The sequence below is a fragment of the Eretmochelys imbricata genome, chromosome 5 (assembly GCF_965152235.1).
Source record: "Eretmochelys imbricata isolate rEreImb1 chromosome 5, rEreImb1.hap1, whole genome shotgun sequence".
In the NCBI taxonomy this organism is placed as follows: domain Eukaryota; kingdom Metazoa; phylum Chordata; order Testudines; family Cheloniidae; genus Eretmochelys; species Eretmochelys imbricata.
In genome coordinates this window covers 80255385-80275613 of record NC_135576.1, presented here as the reverse complement: position 1 = coordinate 80275613, position 20229 = coordinate 80255385, and the positions used below count along the sequence as shown (strand labels likewise).

General features: G+C 41.9%; 1 protein-coding gene across 3 annotated transcripts in view; it reads right to left on the bottom strand.

The window, feature by feature from the left end:
- Positions 1-3972: 3972 nt before the first annotated feature.
- The window catches only part of GRAMD2B (GRAM domain containing 2B), a 52237-nt gene continuing 35980 nt past the window's right edge, over positions 3973-20229 (bottom strand). For 2 of the 3 annotated variants that reach the window (XM_077817384.1, XM_077817386.1), the window contains 9 exons: positions 20111-20206; positions 18970-19041; positions 18743-18823; positions 17965-18076; positions 14055-14177; positions 13779-13866; positions 13058-13162; positions 9029-9122; positions 3973-5278 (listed from right to left, as the gene is read on the bottom strand). In XM_077817384.1, the coding sequence (XP_077673510.1) occupies positions 5237-5278; positions 9029-9122; positions 13058-13162; positions 13779-13866; positions 14055-14177; positions 17965-18076; positions 18743-18823; positions 18970-19041; positions 20111-20206 (813 nt within the window). In that variant the 3' untranslated portion in view covers positions 3973-5236. The remainder of the gene's footprint in view (positions 5279-9028; positions 9123-13057; positions 13163-13778; positions 13867-14054; positions 14178-17964; positions 18077-18742; positions 18824-18969; positions 19042-20110; positions 20207-20229) is intronic. The other variant, XM_077817385.1, reaches the window with a different exon arrangement.

The window sequence follows — 20229 nt, the reverse complement described above, 5'->3', positions numbered from 1 at the left end:
TGTATCTCTCTAATACAGCCACAACAACATGTAGGTTAAAGGGCAGCTGGCAGCCTAAAGACCTATTAAAATAAATTTGGATTACTCCTTTACTGCTGCAACTGTTTGTTCTGGTCACTGTTATCTCATATATGTGCTTAGAGAACAGTATGGTTAGTGATAAATCTTTAGCTTACCTGCTCTCCTTCCCAGTCTTCTGTAAGACTTCATTCAGCATATTATACATATACCCACAAAGCTTTTTCATAGCAAAAACATGACATACTTGCAGTTATCAGGGAGTAATAGATCTGCTGTGTTCAGTGAGTGGCAACAGTTGCTAGGAAGTTCTCTTGATTTTATAGTACCCAATCATCAGTTCTTAAAGGCACAGTACTTCTATTAACTGATACCTAAAACACTATTACTACCACTTCAGAGTAAACAGATCTGTCTGGTGGGCATAAGGGAGGTGTTGGGGGATATAGAGCCCATTTTCATGTTATGTCAAAACAACAAAACAAAGCAGAAACTGTTCCAGGCTGTTGTGGAACTAGCACAGGGGAGGGGAAAGAGAATCAGTCTTGCCCAATTACCCCATCAGTTCTGTAGATGAAAGCTATGGAAATTCTTTCAGTCCTAATGTACCTAAGGAGGGGATAGACACAGGCCCTAGGAAAGTCCAATAGGCCAGTTTGCATTTATAACTAGAACTCCAGGAGAAGTGAGGGCTTGTGTATGCATGAGTGAGAGTTCTGGGAAGCTGCTCTGTGTTAGGCTGGTATAATGTGAGAGCAAAGGGTTATGGCTAGCTAGGCACTTATGTAAAATTAATATTGACAGCCCTGTACTATGGATCAACCTATTCTTTACTTAAATAATTGATGTCATCTTACTTCTTAGCTATTGTTATATTAGCTTTGACTTTTTGTGAGTTTCCTGCCCCAAGTACTGTAAATCGTTAGCAATTGTTACTTGCTTTAGGGTTATGCATCCTTTTCAAGGGGCACCATTTCCCCCACCTGCATGGGTGTGAAGTTGACACCACATTGAATCCTTATGGACCATCCTCAATCCTCATGCTGTACATTATTTCAGCCCCAAGGTGAGGATAACAAGTCCTTGCTAGAAGAGTACAGTAGGCAGTCAAAATTTTTAAAAGTGGCTGATGTTTTTGGGAATGCAGCTTGTGACATCTTTAGGGGTGTCTGATTTTCGTAGGAAGTTCAACACTTTCTGGAAAGCCCCTTTTAAAGGTGCTTCAAATTGGACACCTAAAATCACTAGTCACTTCTGAAAACTTGGGCTTCTCCATTACATTTTCCCCATGAAATTTGTAGGAAACAAAATTACTCTGTAGAGAATTCCAGCAAGTGCATTTTGTATCCATTTGTTTGGTAAGTAGTGTAGTCCTTCTTCCCTGTCCAACTAGTTTGATTTTAAAATCTAAAAGACACCATAAAAACCTCCTGATTAGCAGTTCCTCATCACTAAGTTCAGTAAAGATCTCTTCCAAAGTGGGTGTAATCAGAGCTTGCCTAGCATAAAACCCCTCCCCACTGCACTTGTTGTTAATAGGTAGAACTATTTGGTATGGTCTTCAAAATAAAATCAGTTGACCCTGTTTCTGAGACAACTTTTCTGTGCTTTGTAATTTCAAGAATTGCTTTTAATTGATACCCTCTGCAAATTCAAAGTCAGCTTTTCAGTTGGATGGAGTTACATAGGCAGCTCTGTATAGTCTCCACAAGGTTTAAAAGACACCAGGTTTAGGAATATTGTTCAGATGTATTTGAACACAGACTGTGATAGTCTTTTCTCCATCCTGGGCTCTGCTTAGAGGGCTCTCTTTGAATTAAATAGGAGGCATGTGGGCACAGGCAAAGGCAACATTTGGCCCTTAGATCTAGATAATGAATTTTTTTTTTGGACAAATAGTTAATTGCCAAAACATGACTTGAAACTTTATGTGAATTTGACCCAATTAGTTCTCCCTGGAAAAAACTTATTGCAGGCCAGCAAAATAAGACCGAATGTATTTTCCCCATTTTAACTTTTAGCCCAGGGGTTAGGGTATTTGCATGAGATGTGGGAAACCCCAGCTTAAATTCCCCCCACAGAGCAAGGACTTGAACTCAGCACTGCCCCCTCCCAGGTGAGTGTCTCAAATCATCACTCGGCTATAAGTCATTCTCTTGTGCTGCCTCTCTTTGGCTCACTGAATGTGTAGGTAGGTCCACAAAGTGGACCAGCTTCAACAGGAGAGATTGAGAGCAATGCCTCCTAAAACAGGCTATAGCTTGGTCATTACAGTGCTAACCTGGGACACAGCAAATCTGAGTGCTAGGCACAGCTCCAGAGAGGGGGATTTTAAACCTGGTCTCCCACATCTCAGACAAGTGCAATAACCATGGCCCTAAAGGTTATAAAACAAACATATGCTCACTGTTATTTTGCTTGCCTGAAACAGACTTTTCTGATCTGCAGACAAATCCCAAATGTTTTCAGCACTAAACCAAAACACTGATTTTTTTTTTTGCCCAACTCTACTTAAAGTTACCTAAAGAGGCAAAAAAATTTAGTACAATCTCTGTTTTGACATCTCTCCAAGTAACGTCATGGAGAAATCTATTACCAGCATTGGCAAACAATTCATACTGCAAACTCTGAGGCCCAGGTCTACTGCTGGCCTACAGCTCTTGTAGACCAGGTGTTTCCAGGGGCTGTTGTGGGATGGACCAGGCTGTGTTAGGGTGAGAGGAGATCAGACTGGGGAGATCCAGTGTTTTGGCCATTCCTCACTACCATAATCCTCAACAGCGGAATCACATTAGGACAGCTATCGGCAGTGTCCTAGCTTGCACGAGGGGCTGAGCCAGCCCCTGGATAAGGGAGTTGCCTCTCCTGTCCCTTGCATTAAATTCTCTGGTGGAAGTCAGCTACTGCCCTCCATTGCACCCATGCAACTCCACTGACCTCACAAGTGAGGACAGAATTTGACTCATATTTGGGAATGTGAGGTGAAAAGTTGTGTGTGGAAATATCTTAAGATGTTTATCAGTTTGCTCAACTAGTAATATTTATACATCTAAGTAAATATGAAAGACCTTCCCAGAAACTTTACAGCCACAAAGAGTACATTCAGTGGAACTTCTGCCATCTGTGTTTCGGGTGGGATGGAAAGTGGCCACTTGAGTGTGGAACTCTAACTTCCAGCATGCTGAAGAGCCAAGCCTTGTGGTGCTCTCTTCACTGTGGTGTGTATTTGTGGGGAAACCACATCAACCTGAAATAGATCCACTGAATGGGAGAGGTGCCCATGTGCACCATATACGACTGTCCCCTGGCTCAGCTGTGCAGATCGCTGCACCTTGCCTACAGGCTGAGGGCGACAGAAGCTTCTGTCCCACATTCTTCAGGCACAGGTTTACCCAAGGTTCACAGCAACATGTTACAAATATTGGCCAGATCCTCACTGGTGCTAGAACTAGGGGTGCTGGTGGGGCTCCAACACTCCTGTGCTTCAAGTAGTAAGAACCACCACATGCATGGTTTCCATCAGCAGCATCCCCACTATAAAAATTGTTCCTGCAAATCCTCAGCTGGTGTAAATTGGCCCTGGTGTTACATGGATTTACAGCAGCTGAGGATCTTCTCCAGTGGCTGGAGATGAGGAAAAATGCATCCACACTGAGAATCTGAATGAAAGCCTTCAATGGAAAGACTCTCATGGCCTGCATTAGGCTTTTGATCAGGCCCTAGCTGCCTTGTGTAGTATGATGTATTAGAAGAAGGTTTGAAAACAGATTCTGGAGGCACAAAACAGATTCAGAGTAAGAGCAACATTTCAGATTGCAAAAACCGGTATCAGTTTTGTTTATGGTATAAAACTAACTGCCACATGTGGAATGTACAAGCAAAATTGTAAGCACCAAACTTTTTAAAAGTTTATTTTTTATTAAACAAAATAAGGTACATTTCACAGAAATTATAAAAATACATATATAAAATCTGTTTACTTACAGGCTCTATCTTATGCTACTCTAAATATTGCCTCATGAAAACCAACCAACCAACTTGGTAAACCAAAGAGTTAAAATCAACAGTTACTTCATCATTTAAGGCTCTGTGAAAACAGAACAATGTAACAAGAGGGACACCTATTTTTCTTCTGTTCACTCCAGTAGAATAGCTTCTGTCTTTGTATTTTCATTAACTTGACAGTTCCCATTGTGTAAGGGTGATAGACTCTGTGGGATCTTCCGTGACCAAATTAGCTATGGGACTCCCAGTAACTGGAATGGGAACTGCACAGCTAAGACCTCATGCAACCCTTTGAAAAGCTGACAGTGTGTTAGCACTGGAGGGCATCATGAGCAAACTGTGTTACAATGATAGATTTAAAATATACTGGAGATTTTAAACTGTGCTTAGGTGGCACCCTGGGCTGCTATCCTTATAAACAGTTTGCAGAAGCTAAAGTTCATAGTGGGTGGGGTATTCTGTAAAAATTGTGAGTGATTGCATAGGGCTTGATCTTGTCATCTACTGGGCACTTAATTTGCATTGAGGTCAATGGGCCAGATCCTCAGCTGGCATTAAGCTGGTATAGCTCCAATGAAGTGAATGGAGTTGTGCTGATTTACACCAGCTGAGAATCTGGCACATGAGGAGAAGAGTGCACTCAGCACCTCAGAGAATCAGGCCCAGAGAGACCAGACATGAAGTTGTTTGACACATGCATAGATTTTGGGGAACTGGGGCAGAAGAGAAGAAAACTAAAAATGGAGTGTTTATTCATAACTACAGTAATTTGGAGAGAGACACCTGTCTCTCTAATAAGACAACAAGCATTTGCACATGATGGTTCTGTAGCTGTACATCCAGGACCAAATTCTGCTCTGTCACATCCATGTACATGGAAAAACAAACAGAGATAAAGGGAGTTACTCCAGATTTACACTGGAGTAACCAAGAACAGAATTTGGCCCCAAACTATAAAAATCACTTTGTGTCTACTGATGTGTAACTAGCAATGGAAAGACATTATTGTCAGAATACACAGATATATTTTATTGCACAAGAATAAACCACTCTCCAGATTCTTGAGATAGAGGAGCTACTGCAGGAGTCTAAGTGTGGCTTTAGATTAAAAAAAAGGAACACGAACTCCAGCCTGCAGAGTTCACTGCAGTGTTTGATGCTGCTTATCAGACACAGGAGAATGAGGTATGAAGTAGTCCAGAACATGAAGGTTTCAATCACCATCTTCAAGTAGTCTTTGTAAGTTGTTTTGTATCTTAAAGAAGAACAGAAGGTTCAGATAAACTTACTTCTTATTCACACAGTTAGAAGGCATTCTTCAGTGCAAGTCTGAATGCACCAGTTAATTCTGGCACTGCTATTTATACCCTTTTAAAATGGTTGCTATACTGAAGTCAACCCAACATCCATGTGTATCAGCCAGGTACAGAGCTGTCTCTTGGGTACGGCAAATCGGGGCGACTGCCCTGGGTCTCATGCTTTGTGGGGTCCCCGCACTGCGATAAAATTGTGAGGAGGCAGGCGGGGAGGTGAGGCGGGAGGGTGAGTGGGGTGAGGAAGCAGATGGGGAGGTGAGCGGCAGGCAGATGGACAAGGAGGAGCCCCCCTACCAGAACCTTCCCCTTCCCCCAGCACCTCCAACCTGCCAGCGGGCCCCGCCAATCAGCGTCTCCCCCTCCCTCTCAGTGCCTACTGCCTGCCGGGGATCAGATGTTTCATGGTGTGAGGAGGCACTAGGGGGGTGGGGGGTGGGAGGGGAGAGGAGTGAGGGCACAGCGTGCTTGGGGGAGGGGGCAGAACTGGGCAGGGAAGAGACAGGGTGGAGGTGGGAAAAGGTGGGGTGGAGGCAGGTCCTGGACGGAGCCAGGGGGAAGCACCCTCCCTCCCCCCGGCAGATTAGAAACTCTGCACCTTTGTCCCGGGCCCGCACCCTCCTAGGGATGGCTCTGGCCAGGTACAAACTCAGTTGGAAAGCTGGAACTGAGGTGGCAGGACTTAGGAGCACTTTAGGTAAATTCCATAGCTGCCTAAGTTTGAGTTAGTGAAAGAGCAGGGCTACTCCATGAAGAACAGTAAAGTTGGTAAAAAAAACAAACAAACAAAAAACCCCCCCAAAAAACAGTAATTAATTTCATTAAAGTTTTGAAGTGATTTATCAATATGTTGTAATTTTTCAGAATTTCATAATTGATCTTTTTTGATAATTGAAACATGGTGACCATCTTTATAGGTGGCCAAAATCTCAAGAAAACATCTACAGAACTTTTATCAAAAGCCTTTGGGTTATTCCAAGTGGGAAATTCAAAGTGTTTTGGCAAGCTCAAACAGGACAGGCTTCCCCCTCATCCTATGGACAGTAGGACACAATCTACAGATCATGAGGTAAAACATTCTATGCTCCAGAAATTAGCTTAATCCTTTAAGTAGAAGCAAGGTGGCAGCCAGCACCAGGGAGAAAACACTGGGCTCTATTCTCTGCCCCAGCTGCTTTGTGTTGTTGAAGGCAGTGCAAAGCAGCCAAAATGCTACCCAAGGGAACCATTGGATGTTGCAAAGCTGGCTTAGCCAGCCCTGTGTCTCCTGTTTCTCTCCCCACTTAGCATAAGGCATGTCAAGGTGTTCTGCCAGCGCCTCAGCTGCCGTAGCCACTGGCTACAGATGGTGTAAGATGGTGCTGCCTTAAGGCTGCTCTAAAATTATGCCATGTCCAGTCCAGCCCCCAGTTGACCCAGGATCGGGGAAAGTTACCTTAAAGCCACATCATCATACCTCACTCCCCTCCCCCACACTTTCCTGAGGCTCACCAAACAAACACTTTAAGAAAAAAAAGTGGGGATGGGTTCACTGAGGGAAGGGAAGAAAAGAAAAAAATGAAGTTGGCTTCCAGGTTAATATATACAAATTTATCTAGTGCTTGCATTTTAATTTTATTCCCTTTTCAGAAGAGGTGGAGGAGTCAACGGGGATCCTGGGGCTCCTTTATGTGAGGCGCACCAGTCCTTCTGGTTTTTAATTTCAAGCATTTGTCTGGTGCATACATCTGGTACGTTTGGCAGTCATACTGTATGAAGCCCATCAAAAATAGTCTAGAAGTGCTAGATATTGTGGTACTAAGCCAATGGGAATTCAGTGGCCGACAAGTGTGGAAATCAATAAAGCTGGGAGAACCACAAGATTGCATTCAAAAGAGGTCACTGCAACAGGGTCAAATTCAGAACAGGCTTTTTGAGAGTAGGTTTAAGGCCAGACTTCGGCAAGTCTATGGGGAAGATGTGATGAGGAGAGGAAAGCATACATTAAGTACAGGTACCAGAACTAACTACTTTCCTCACTTAAAAAAAAAAAAATTGTAACATCAGAGCACAATGTCAATCCAGCAGTAAAATTTTCACAAACCACAAACAGCTCATTATTTCATGATATTAATTTAAGTACTTGCTAAGGTTTAGCAACTCATTACTGAAGAGTGCCAGTGCTCCTTTAAGAGAGGTGTGTTGGTATGCGACAACCTCTGCTCAGAGGACACGAGGACCATTGTGTTGTAAATTGGCAGCAATCCAAGTGTGAAAACAAGCATAGTTAAGGTATCTTTAGGGGTTCAATTCTTTTGGCCCCAGTTGAGCAAAGCATTTAACTTTAAGCATAGGCTCAAGTCCCACTGAAATCAATGAGACTTCAGAACATGCTCATGTGCTTTGCTGAACTGAAGCATTAGTCTTTATATGAGCAATCCCATTGTAATGATTTGGCCTGTGTACTTGGGTCAAGACTGCAGGAGCAGTCTCTGAATATATCTTACCATATAGTGAGTAATCTCCTCTCGCTCACTAGTTTTAAACTAGTAAACATTGACACTGAAGTCAATGGAATGACTTCAGATTTACACTGAGGAAAGAATCAAGCCCCATTTCCTTGGTAGCAAAGTTGTTCTGAAACCTTTGACATATAGTTAGCACGGATATTAAGAAACGTGGAAAATTAGTGGAAAATGTGAATGCATCCGATGAAGTGAGCTGTAGCTCACGAAAGCTTATGCTCAAATAAATCTGTTAGTCTGTAAGGTGCCACAAGTACTCCTTTTCTTTTTGTGGATACAGACTAACACGGCTACTACTCTGAAACCAGTGATATTAAATAATCTCAGTGACATGCAACCTGAAAAGTTTGCTCTTGAAAAACAAACTGTATTAAAGACCTTGGCAAGCTATCAACATTTTAGAAACAAACACTCATGTGATTTTAGTATGTAGGAATTCAAATAAAGGGTTATTACAGTAGAAATACAACTTACATGCTGTGTCAGTGGAAAAAAATGAAACACCTTAGTTTTAATTATCAGTTTACTGCACTTGAAATACAAATGTAACCAATTGAAAATATACCTTCCTGCCTACCCTTCTTTTGTTTGATTTTCCAGCTGGGGAAAGCAAATACATTTAGTTCTGCAGTTAGTAAATGGAAGAGAGAAGAGGTCATCTGCAGGGAACAAATGGCTGGTGCATTCATGTTACCAAGCAGTAACAGGCTATTACTAAATACCCACTTTGTAGGTGAAGACTGGCATTCCAGCAGCTTTTATTGTTTGGACAAAACAGGCTGAAGAAACAGATCACCTAAGAAAGGTAATATCAAAAATCTATTGCCTTACCAGCCAAAAATGAAGGTCATTAACTGATCATAAACACAACAAATCACTGGAGGTTTCAGAGTAATTAAATGGCAATTGATCTCTCAACCTCTCATAAGGGAGCACTCACATATACTGACACAGGTGCTCGGGCTTAACTATTAATTTATGCCATTGTCCAAGAACCATCTCACCTCAGGAAGGTGGTGCACACTCTTCCAGAGATGCTGTTCTGAGATCTACAAAAGCAAATCTTTCCCAAAAACTTTTGGGAAAGACAAACATCAGTGGTTTGACAAGGACCTGCTGTCCTCATCATGTATGCTGAGTATTGGGCATTTAAGTACTTGCCTTATTTTATTCATCTCAATAAATTACCTTTTCCAATTTTATGAGGTTAGCTGTTAGTTCACCACAGAGGGCATCAGCATTAATTTGCAGATGGGATCCCAGGCCTTGTTGCACTGGCTGGCTGTTAAACAAAAGAATGAGATGTGAAGGAGAAAAGCAAAGATGAGGACATGTAATAGAAATTTTATATAGAGAGCAATGAATGATTTGAATGGGAACATTGTTAGTGCGATACTTATTTAGCACAGTATTTCTGTAATGTAATTTGTGCCCCCAGACTACATTCTTTACCAGACTAATTCTACAGAAACCAAGATGGAAATTAAGCATTTTTATTAGTAAAACCCCCCTAAGTATGCTTGTGTCTTATGACATGGATCCAAACAAAGTGGGGAAAAAAAACTGTGGAAAGTGCACATTAGGATCACTCTATATCCTTTAAAAGTTTGGACCACATTGGAATGACTCTCCCTCCATTATCAAAGTGGTTTGAAGGGGCCATAACAGTCTCACACACTCTAAATAAGGGAAAAACCAGTGGATGAACAGCTTTCCAGGCATTCCAGTTAAGGATAAGGCATTTTTCCCTTCTTACTCCTTTAAATTAATAATCAAGAGCCTAACTCTGCCCTCTACTAGATACACACTACCTCCACTGTCAGTGGAACCTGCAGAAGTAACTGAGAGCAGAATTAGACCCTAAATGGTGCAATAGTTTCTCTAAATGGCCTGGAGTGTTTTTGTCATGGAATGTTTTATTCATGGAGGACTGCCTCAGGAAAATGGAGTTAGAAGTGTAACGTAACTTGACCCAAGAGATTGGGCCCTTTCAATACTTTGCAGACAGGCCCACCCATTCTGGGTACGGCACTGCCTTGTGTTAAGTTTAGCTTTAGCTTTTTGTTGCTTTCTTTGGCTGCTTGCTTTTCAGGGCGTGCTTCGCCAGCGGGCAGACTGTGTCAACATTTCCAGGTACAACACCTGCTGCTGCAGTTTTGCATGCTGGTTTACTATTTGATTTTTAACTGTTTTTTGCATGCTAGATTAGGAAGGTTCAGTCACATGGGGGAGAGAATATAGTCCACTCTTGAATGTAATGCTAAATAAACTAGTCAGTTTCCCCTACTATATCCACCTGTGAACCCCACTAGCTATGGTTTTGGTGCAGCGATTAGGCGTTGCTATGTCTGGATAGGATCTTAAATTTCTGGGGCTTAGACCAGTGCTGGGTCAGGAGCCCTAGCTGAAGCAAGTTGTGCTCTGCCCTGCTGTGGAATAACTATTTCTTCTCTAATTGGCTCTCTTAAGGAGAATGGGACCTGCTGGGTCCCATTCCTTCCCTGAGCTCGGGAATCATGTGCTTCCAGCAGACAGAATGTAGGAGGAGCCTGGGGAAAAATCTGTATTGTCAGACTTTCATAGAGCCCCCAGTTGCTCTGTGCTGAAGACTAGGTTGCCTCCCGACAACAGGTAGGTGCAGAATGAGGTTGGCAAAGGAAACGTTATTTGTTTTTTTGTTTATAAAAACAGCAAAGAAATGGGGCCTGGAGAGGGAACTATGATGTAACGAGGAGCAGGCCCTGTGTTTGCTTAGGTACCTCAGGAGGGTCAGTGAATTGCTTATAAATATACTATGTACCTCACTGCCTTTTACCCAGGATGATGAATGTTTATTTGGAGGGTCCGAAGGGTTAATCCAAAGTCTCCACACACTACTTACTTTTTATTGCCTTTTCCATTAACTGAGGCCATTGTTTTGGTGCATGGAAATCTATTTTAAACCACCTGAAAGTGCAGATGAGAGTTTATTGGTGTGGTATTGGGGATTGTGTCTTCAATGGCTGAGATTACCAGACAGAGTCTGGATGGGGCACCGTGAAGCTCTTGTTAAGCACAGCCAACTGGAAGCAAACACAGAATAAACTTGATCTCCTGCAAGCACCTTAAGCACTGAATGATCCCTGAAAACCACAGTGGCTGTACTAGAAATAAATGCTTATTAGATCTGACGTCTTCTATGTTTTTAGTGCAATATAGTCCTATTCAGAGTACATACTAGTCAGTAAGAATAAATATTCATGAGTTAGTGGATTAGGTTATTGATATTGACATTAACATTAACTGAATTACTTGTATTTTCCTAAAAAGAAAAGGAGTACTTGTGGCACCTTAGAGACTAACAAATTTATTTGAGCATAAGCTTTCGTGAACTACAGCTCACTTCATCGGATGCTGTAGCTCATGAAAGCTTATGCTCAAATAAATTTGTTAGTCTCTAAAGTGCCACCAGTACTCCTTTTCTTTTTGCGAATACAGACTAACATAGCTGCTACTCTGAAACCTTGTATTTTCCTAGCTGCTTCTCCCCTTTCCCCATTAATATATTTTACAGTTTAAGGCTAGGTCTGCACTTAAAAGTTTTGCTTGGAGAGCTATGTCAGTTAGGAGTATGGGGAAAAAAATCAAGCCCCCTACCAACATAGCTATGCTGACAAAGCCTTAGTGTAGGCACAGTTATAATGACAAAAATGTCCTTGAGCTGGTATAGCTTATTTTATTTGAAAAACTGGTATAAGGTATACCTGCAAAAAGACCCAAAAAACAACCCCGCCCCCCCATCTATATAAACTATGTCCCCAGTTGGGGGGGTTGCCAATATAATTATACCAGTATAGCTATACCAGCAAACCCCTTCTAGTGTAGATCAGACCTAAATCTATGAAGCAAGAAAACAGCCACTGGGGACAAAATTTTCCCCTGACCTGAGCTCTGCATGCTGCTGCAACATTGAGGGAATGGAACTGGGCCACAAGGGTCATGGGAAAATTCCCCTAGCGAACGCACAGCAGACATAAGTGGCCTTAACAATTTCTGGTGGAGAGGGCAGGCCCATAGTGCACAGCACTATGGGGGGTTCCAGCCTGCTCTGAACTGTGTAGCAGTCTATAGGTGCCCTTCAGGAGGCTGCTGTAAATTAAAGGACTTTTTGCCTGCTCTAATTTATGCTGATGATGGCCACACTGGCACTCAGAGCAGTCCAAATTCTTGAGGGAGTAAACCTTTTCCTTTCCTTTGTGCTGCATCACAAAATGGGGTACTGGTGCAGTAGGAGGGGTGTAGCCTGAAGATGAAGGTAGCCCAAACCTTCAGGAACCCTTTTCCCCACAGTGCACACAATCAGACAAACCTGCCTGCAGGTTCTGACCTGTCTAAAGCAGGGATCTCAAACTCAAATCACCACGAGGGTCACATGAAGACTAGTACATTGGCCCGAGGGCTGCATTGCTGAACCTTTTCATACAAAGATACAAAAGCGCCCCCCTCTGCCCCTGGCCCCACCCCCCACTCCATGAGGACCTGCCCCTTCCCTGCCCCCATTCCAACCCCTTCCCCAAAGTCCCCACCCCCTCCCTGCCCCTATTCCAACCCCTTCACCAAATCCCTACCCTAGCCCTGCCTCTTCTCCACCTCCTGCTCTGAGCGCGCTGTGTCCCCGCTTCTCCCCCCTCCCTCCTGGAAAGTCTTAAGTGCGGCCAAAGAACTGTCTAGAGGACATGGTGTGCTAGGGTGTGGGGGGGTGGAAGGAGGAGGAGGTGGAGCGGGGGGTGAGAGGAGCTATGCTGAGCCACAGGAAATAACTCGTGGCCTGTGGGCTGTGTGTTTTAGACCCCTGGTCTAAAGCTAGCCAGATAGCACCTGGAGAATACAGACTTCCTTTGCAGAACAGCCAATTTCAGGAACTCTGAAATATGCCTCTTTGAAGGGAGGGTACAGTCCAACTCTAGATTGTCCCATAACACCCTGTGTCACCTTTAGTCCCAATTAACTGAAATTTGCTTAAATCCAGGTTATACCTAAATTCTCTTGAAGTACTTTTACCCCAATGCTCCTGAGAAACAGAAGAAGTTATGAGATGAGACTAATGCAGGCTCAAGAACTGCATAGCACTAAATTGTTGTCAATTATCATGAGGTTTTGAAGAAGACAGGTGTCCAGCAGGGCTTAGCGTGTAAAACAGAAGATTATTATTCTCCTTTAAAAATGATGTCTTCTTACTCATTAATATGGGAGGCAACAAAGGAAGCCATGGAGACTAGCTGTTCCTCCAGAACATTGATTTTATATCTCATGTAGAAGGTAGATAGGACTAGGACACAGACACTGCAGGGGAAAAATAAAGGACAAGACAACTGCGTTAGTTGGAACATAGTACCCTCAGACAGATGTATCCAAAAAGAAGTTTGATAATACTTGTCGTTTTAAAAATCAATGAATAAAGTTATTTGTGCACTGTACAATTCCAAGCGTGGGATTTTCAAAGCTGCCTTAGAGCACTGGACTCTCAATTCATCTGGTGCCCACATGTTTCAGGTAGCTTTGAAAAATCTCATCCTTAGAGTCTACAGCAGTGCTAAGTGTTATTTGGGTGGACATTTATTTAGTGTTCTTAAACTTAGCTGTCACAGTCACCACAGAGGTTTCTCTAGGGCATAGGCTAGAAAATCCACACCTACCCTGGAGCACTTCTTTGAGCAATCTAGAAAGTTTACAAGAAATGGTATTCTTCTGCTGGCTTTTATGCAGCAGAACACATTTTACTGTAAAATCCTATTACTGGTACACAAACAAGAAGGAATGAAGAAACCCGCTTTTAAACATGCTTCTAGTTTTACACTGGGTGGGGGTGCAACTCCATTGAAATCAGCCCTGTTGTAAGACTGGTGTAATAAAGGTATGAGGAGACTCTGATGGTCTTAGTAAAGAACTGTTCACTTACAGAACTGCATAGATAACAAGTATGTGGTTCAGAGACAAAAATCTGTGGGACTTCACTCTGTGGAAGAATCCAAAGGCTCCAGTCTGGCCTGTTGTGAGAAGAACAGAATTATTTTGATCAAACTGGACTGACGTAGCACAACAAAAGAGACTTTGCAAATATGTGGCAAAGGATGTAAACAGTAAGAGACAGATACCCTACTGATGTAAATTGGCCTGCACTTATGTGGAGCTACACCAATTTATACCAGCTAAAGATCTAGCTTTGGTTCTTTACCATTTCTGGGAATGTTCCTGCCTGTTCCTTCAGGCATATGTTTACTGCGTAGGTCTGTATGGATAGACTTTGCTTCTGCCTTGGCAACTTTCAGATGAGTCTGGGTCTCAATGACATGGTAATCTGTCAAAAACAAGATTGGATTTTAAATTAAATGAAGCACAAAGGAAAATGTTTAAGGTCAGCTAAGACAGTTTCTCCCAATATGAACATCTGAAGGGAAGCCCTTCTGGGATCTGGATACAGGTGGCTTAATTAGAAGATTCATCTTAAGATTTTAGTACAATCTGCATAGTAGTTCAACATATTTTACAAGCTTAAAAAAAAAAAAGCAGTGGTGAAATGCTTTGCTATAATGTATTCAAGTTTCAAGTTCCTTTGGCAAGTTTAAAGTTAGATGGTAATGCTCATGAGCATTGCCAGTTATCAGTGAAGAACATGTACAAATACTAGACACAAATATTCTATAGTAGTGATCCAAACCAGTGCAGTAGCAATATCATGAACTTTAGGGCATTGGATCACTACTACTTTTAAAAAGGATAGCTCCAATAAACACACTTGCTTCCTAATATTCTAAAGGGTGGCTCTCTCTTTTTTATTTAATTAAAATTAAAGTTTTGTTCTTGCAATTGAGTTCTCACAAAATCTGAGTACTTGGAATTTTAAGAACTTGGATGCAGGCATGTGTTGGGCAGAGGCACAAGTGTGTCCACTATTAATTTTTTGTTGGAGGAAAGCAAAAAGGAAATATGTTTTGTTTTTTTTTTTTGGAAAATTACTCTCCTATCTCCTCTTCAAGAAGGTACAAACAAATATTTAGTCCTAAAAGAAGGTTTCCTATATTATGAGTGGAAGTGACATGTTGATGACATGGTTACTAATCCTAGAACCTCCCCTTTTGAAACCAAGAGCACTGAAAATAATAGCTTGCTATTTTGGTAAAAACTACTATCAGGTCAATGTGACTAAAGCACAGGTTCTGCCATTAGCCACGCACTGACCAGCCATTCTCTGACTGCCAATTTATTTTGCTGGAAATTGGATGGTAGTTATATTTAGGAATCCAATTAAACTAATTCTATTCAGTTCAGGTTCTTATAGCATACCTGTAACTGTGGTATCTGAGTATGTCGCAATAATGCATTAAGCTAGTTTTTTTAAAAATGGGATGCTGGGCTTTTACTTGTGAAAGCAGGTTAGAGAAGTGCACTTTGAATAGAGTGGTACAAGGAAGTTCTTAGTTCCTGCAGGACAGAATTCTACACTCTTGAAGCAGCCTAGAGAATGCAAGTATTAGAAAAGCTGGCCATATAACTGGGGAGATAGCCATACTGCCATGGAAATGTGAGCTGAAACTGAAATGTGTTCAGCGGGTGGTAGCAACACAGCAGTTTAGTTGTTGCTCCCTAACACCACCAAATAGTCATTTCAGAAACCACGTGGTAAACATGGGGGGAAATAAAACTTTGTGGCAAGTAAAAAGCCCTGCTATATTAAACCTAACCCAGTTAATAGATTCATAGATTCTAAGGCCAGAGGGGATGATTGTGATCATCTAGTCTGACCTCCTGACTAGCACAGAACAGTTTCCCAAAAATAATTTAGGCTATTCTAAACAAAAGAGGATTGATACACTGCCTCATTTGAAGTTACTGTTATTAAAATGACTTTTCATATGATACAGATAATGATTTGGAATTGCAAGGTAGAACACAGAATGGCCCAAGAGGTGTAAAATAACTTAAGTACTAGACACTCAGGGCACATTGGCACTACTTACACTAGTGTAACATAGCAGATTTTTGCCTTATTTCTTTAGATTGCAAAGATTGACACTCCACTATTCCCATTATAATTGAAGGATGCAACAAAATCCTCTCTGCCTCCCGCCTTCCTCATGCGATGTTTTGGGATGACTGGTTACAGAAAGCAATTACATCAAGCAAACACAGAGCTAAGGAAGGATAACTTTGTATATATTGAGGCATTTGCAGATACTGTTCAAAGAACCTTGAGTGAATAAGCTCATATGGCCAAAGCCAGCCTCTTCTAATAAAATGGTGGAAAAACTGAAACATCTGCGATACTTCCCAAGGCTTCAAGGATACATAGTTTTTGTTTTGTCTATCTAGCACCATGACACAAAAGCACATATTTACTTAAACTTATATGGGATAAAGCAGGAATTCAGCTGTTCATATTAGGAATGGATCAGCAGAGAAGGAGAAAGTTACATTGCTACTTGACATATAAAACTGAAAATTAATGCAGTAGACAATACTTCATGAACTTAATCTGGTTTCCTGTACAAACGCATATACAAATCACCCCAGTCACTCTAAGTGAAAAGTAAATTAGGTTCTTGATCCTAGGAACAGAGTTTAATGCCCTTAACTCTGCAAAGACAGACCGAGCCTCAGGGCAGGAGACCAGGATGGCTGCCCTGAGTGCCAACATTGCAGGGTGGCAAGTTACCATGCTTGGGGGCACAAAAAATATTTTGTGCCTTGTGTGACAAAAAACATAGGGCTGGCCCTGTACAAAAAGACTTACAATGTAAGTGCAAGTGCTTCACTTTGCTTCCCAGTGTGAGTAGATAGACACATGCTAGCTCTGCTTGAGCGAATGTGTTAGAAATAGCTGTATAGCTGGGGGTGGCAGCTTGGACTAGGTGCCCAAATACATACCGAAGGGGTCCAGGTGAGTTTGTACTCGGGTGGCTAGCCTGAGCCACTGCCCGTGCTATCAGGGCTACATGGCTATTTTTAGCATGCTCGATTGAGTAGAGCTAATGCATGTCTTGTCTACTCGCCCTGGGAAGCATGCTCTCAGCTGGAGCGTAGACATACTCTGAGAAGCCTAGCAAATGGGAATACCAAGTAGAAATAGGGAAGTGGTCTTATCTCTATATACGGTATTGCTGAGACCATTACTATCTATCTATGGTGGTTATATATGTCCCATTACCATAGTAACTGAGTGCCTCATTCTTTAATGTATTTATTTTCACTCCATCCCTGTTAGAAATGCTACTACCCTATTTTGCAGATAGGGAACTGGGAAACGAAGTCTAAGGTCCCACAGGAAGTCTGAGGCAGAGCAGGGAACTGAATCCAAATTCCAGTCTAGCACCTTAAACTGGATCATGCTTCCTCTTGCTAGACTACTGGGTTCAGTTCGGGTGTTCAAACTTCTAAAAGGAGGTTAAAAGATTCGAATGGATTCAGAAAAGAGCTACAAGAATGATTCAAAGTGTGGAAAATATGCCTGAAGCAAGAGTAAAGCAGCTTGATCTATTAGTGTATTTAAAAGAAGGTTAAGAGGTATCTGTAAGTACCTACATGCAAAGAAAGTTTTTGATAGTAGAGAGTGCTCTAATCAGCAGACAAAGGGATAACACCGCCCAATGGCTGGAAGCTGGATGTAATGTTAAAGGCCTACTTATCTTAATTTATCCATCTTCTGTCCTTTCCTCTCCTCCACCCAAACCACACTTTGGGAAAACACGGTGTAGATCTTCATAGTATGATACTTCCTCTCCATTCCTAAATGATTTGATGGGGAATGTGGATATCTAAAGCATGGTCATTAGCATTTGATTTAGCACCCACTGAAATGAATGGTGCAATTCACACCTCAGAACCATTGCTTCAGGCTGCCAGCAGACTTCGGCAGATGTCGTTGCCTTGGTTACACTTGGATTATGTTCTGAAGGTTTTCTTCACAACCCAGGACAGCTAGACACAATTTTTTTAAATCAAAGCTGAGACTCTGGAGAAATTGAGACGTCCATCTGTACTCTCAGGGCTAAACTTTCATGTCACCTGACCTTTGGAGGATGTACCCCACATTTTGGAAAACACTGCTCTAAATACTTTCAGTCTTAAAATATTGAGATTATGCTGACCTTGGAAGTGTTCTGATTCAGGGGTCTGAGAGCCAGTACTACTAGACTCTTCCAACTCTTGTCTCCGACGGTGCACTATACCTTCCAGATCTGAGTAGTCTTCATTGAAATCCTGAAGGGACGAAAAAGTCATGGAAAAGAACACGCAAGGCCTAAAATTATGAAGATTATTTGTTTTTACTCCATTACTTTGGATTACCTGTATCTGAAATCCGTTCCAAGAGTAGCAGAAATTAAAAAGGTGTCACTCTATAGATGAAGAATTTAGTATAGCTATAGCTTGAACTATTTGGTTATTGACATCAGTTCCTGAACAGCAGCTTTTCTTCAGACCAACAAACTGACCCGGCATGTAGGGGAAAGTTTGCAAGTGGAAGCTTTGAGAAGCCTGTTATTCTGCCTTCAGTGGCAAGGGAAGCCACTTACTGCAACTCTAAATTAGCAAAGATGATAGTGAAAGACTGACTGCTGGAAATATAGGCATGTGGAAAGGAAGAAAAATGCAAGTCACCACACAGCCCACATACAGACCTTAATAACGGGCACTGTTACATACACAGAGCATATATACAGACATCACATCTATTCATGCATCGTTCTTGTGGAGCGAAGATTACATCTATGCTGGTATCACCGACCATTTGCAGTTTATTCAGAGATTTCTGAGGTGACAGAATGTGTGTGTCAAGCTTTCCTTCAGTTTGAGACATGAGAAGAGTTTGGACAATTTGGACTTTAATAAATGGAACTTTATCAAAAGCAAAATAAACCATCTTACCAAAGACAGGGTCATAGGGCGATTGGCCCTGAAGCTGTTTTCGGCGGAAGAAGGATTGGGACTGTTGCCAACACTTATATCCTGAAAGGCAATTTTTAAATAAATAATATAATATTTATATATATAATTATAGTTATCTAATTGCTATTCTTTAAAATAAAAAGCAGTCATAAAGCAGTCATAAGGAACATAACTGAGCTTCACAACTTCACTCTGTCAATACTTACCTCTAAGTGTCTACAGACAGATTTTAATAGCTTGTAGGTTGTGTCTCTGGAGAGTAAGGAGACAAATATGTACTGAAAGACAAAAGTAATAATTTACATAATTATTGTTTGAAAAAATATTTTGCACTAGTTTCATCTTATCAATTATTAACAGGGTGCACTTGCTGGTTCAGCAATTACTTTCAAAGGCCTGCAGATAGTAAAGCATGGCCTAGAAGATATGAAGTAAAGAACACAGTTTAAGAGTTTTACAAAGAAATGTGGACAAGGCTTATCATAATTTGCCAAAGCCTGCAGTCCACACCCAGGTAAGATTCAGAAATTTTGCTTGGTAAGGACTATAAGAATAGCTGCAGTATAGTTTCCCCATCCCACTCAAATTCGGGGGGAGGGGGGGAAATCAACTTGCCTTACCCTTCCCTCCCTGGTCAAATTATATTGAAAATCAGACTCCTTCCATTGATATTGTAGGAATTCTCAGATATTTTTAAAAAGACAACAAAAAAGAAGAAACAATCCTGAATACTAACATGGGCTGCTATTATGTTGGAATTGAACTAAATTAGACTGTTACTGGTTAGACAGGAGATCACCAAGCAGAGTCGGAGGTGCTGTAGGAGGTGGGGCTGATGATCCAGTAGATGATACTTTTCCCTCCAAGCCCTGCAGCCACTGGACAGGCCTCCCTGCAGCTTCATAAAGGGCCCCCAAAATAGGTTCATTTCCTCAGCTGTTTTAGCTCCATCCTGGATTGCCATGTAGTAATCTAGGAGGTTTGCAGGTCCATGGAGAGCTGCTGGTGCCCTGCTTCTCTATACCCCTCTCCTCTCTCAGTACCCTGAAAAGCTGCATCTCCTGTGGGTCCCAGGGGAAATATGGTACTCTGGAAGATTGAAGCACCCCTTTCCCACAGGACAGGCAAAGAGAAGGTCCCCTCAGAGGGGTGCTTCAGGCTGTAGAGTTGGTCAAATCCTGCAGGGCTAGGTTTTGTGTAACACTAAAATGGCCACATGGGACTGGTCTGTGCCTCTATATTCTAAAACAGCCACCTGGCAACTGCTCCCTCAAGATTCCACCATGACAAATTCTAGGAATAAGTAGAGAAGAAAGCAAGAGAGGTCAAAGATAACCCCACACTTACCCGGTCACTGACTGTTGCTATGACCAGAGCATTTGGCACCAGAAGGGCAGTTTTGGTTTTCTTTATTAGTGTTATGGAGAACACAGGAATACTAATCTGAAATGAAATGATCACATTGT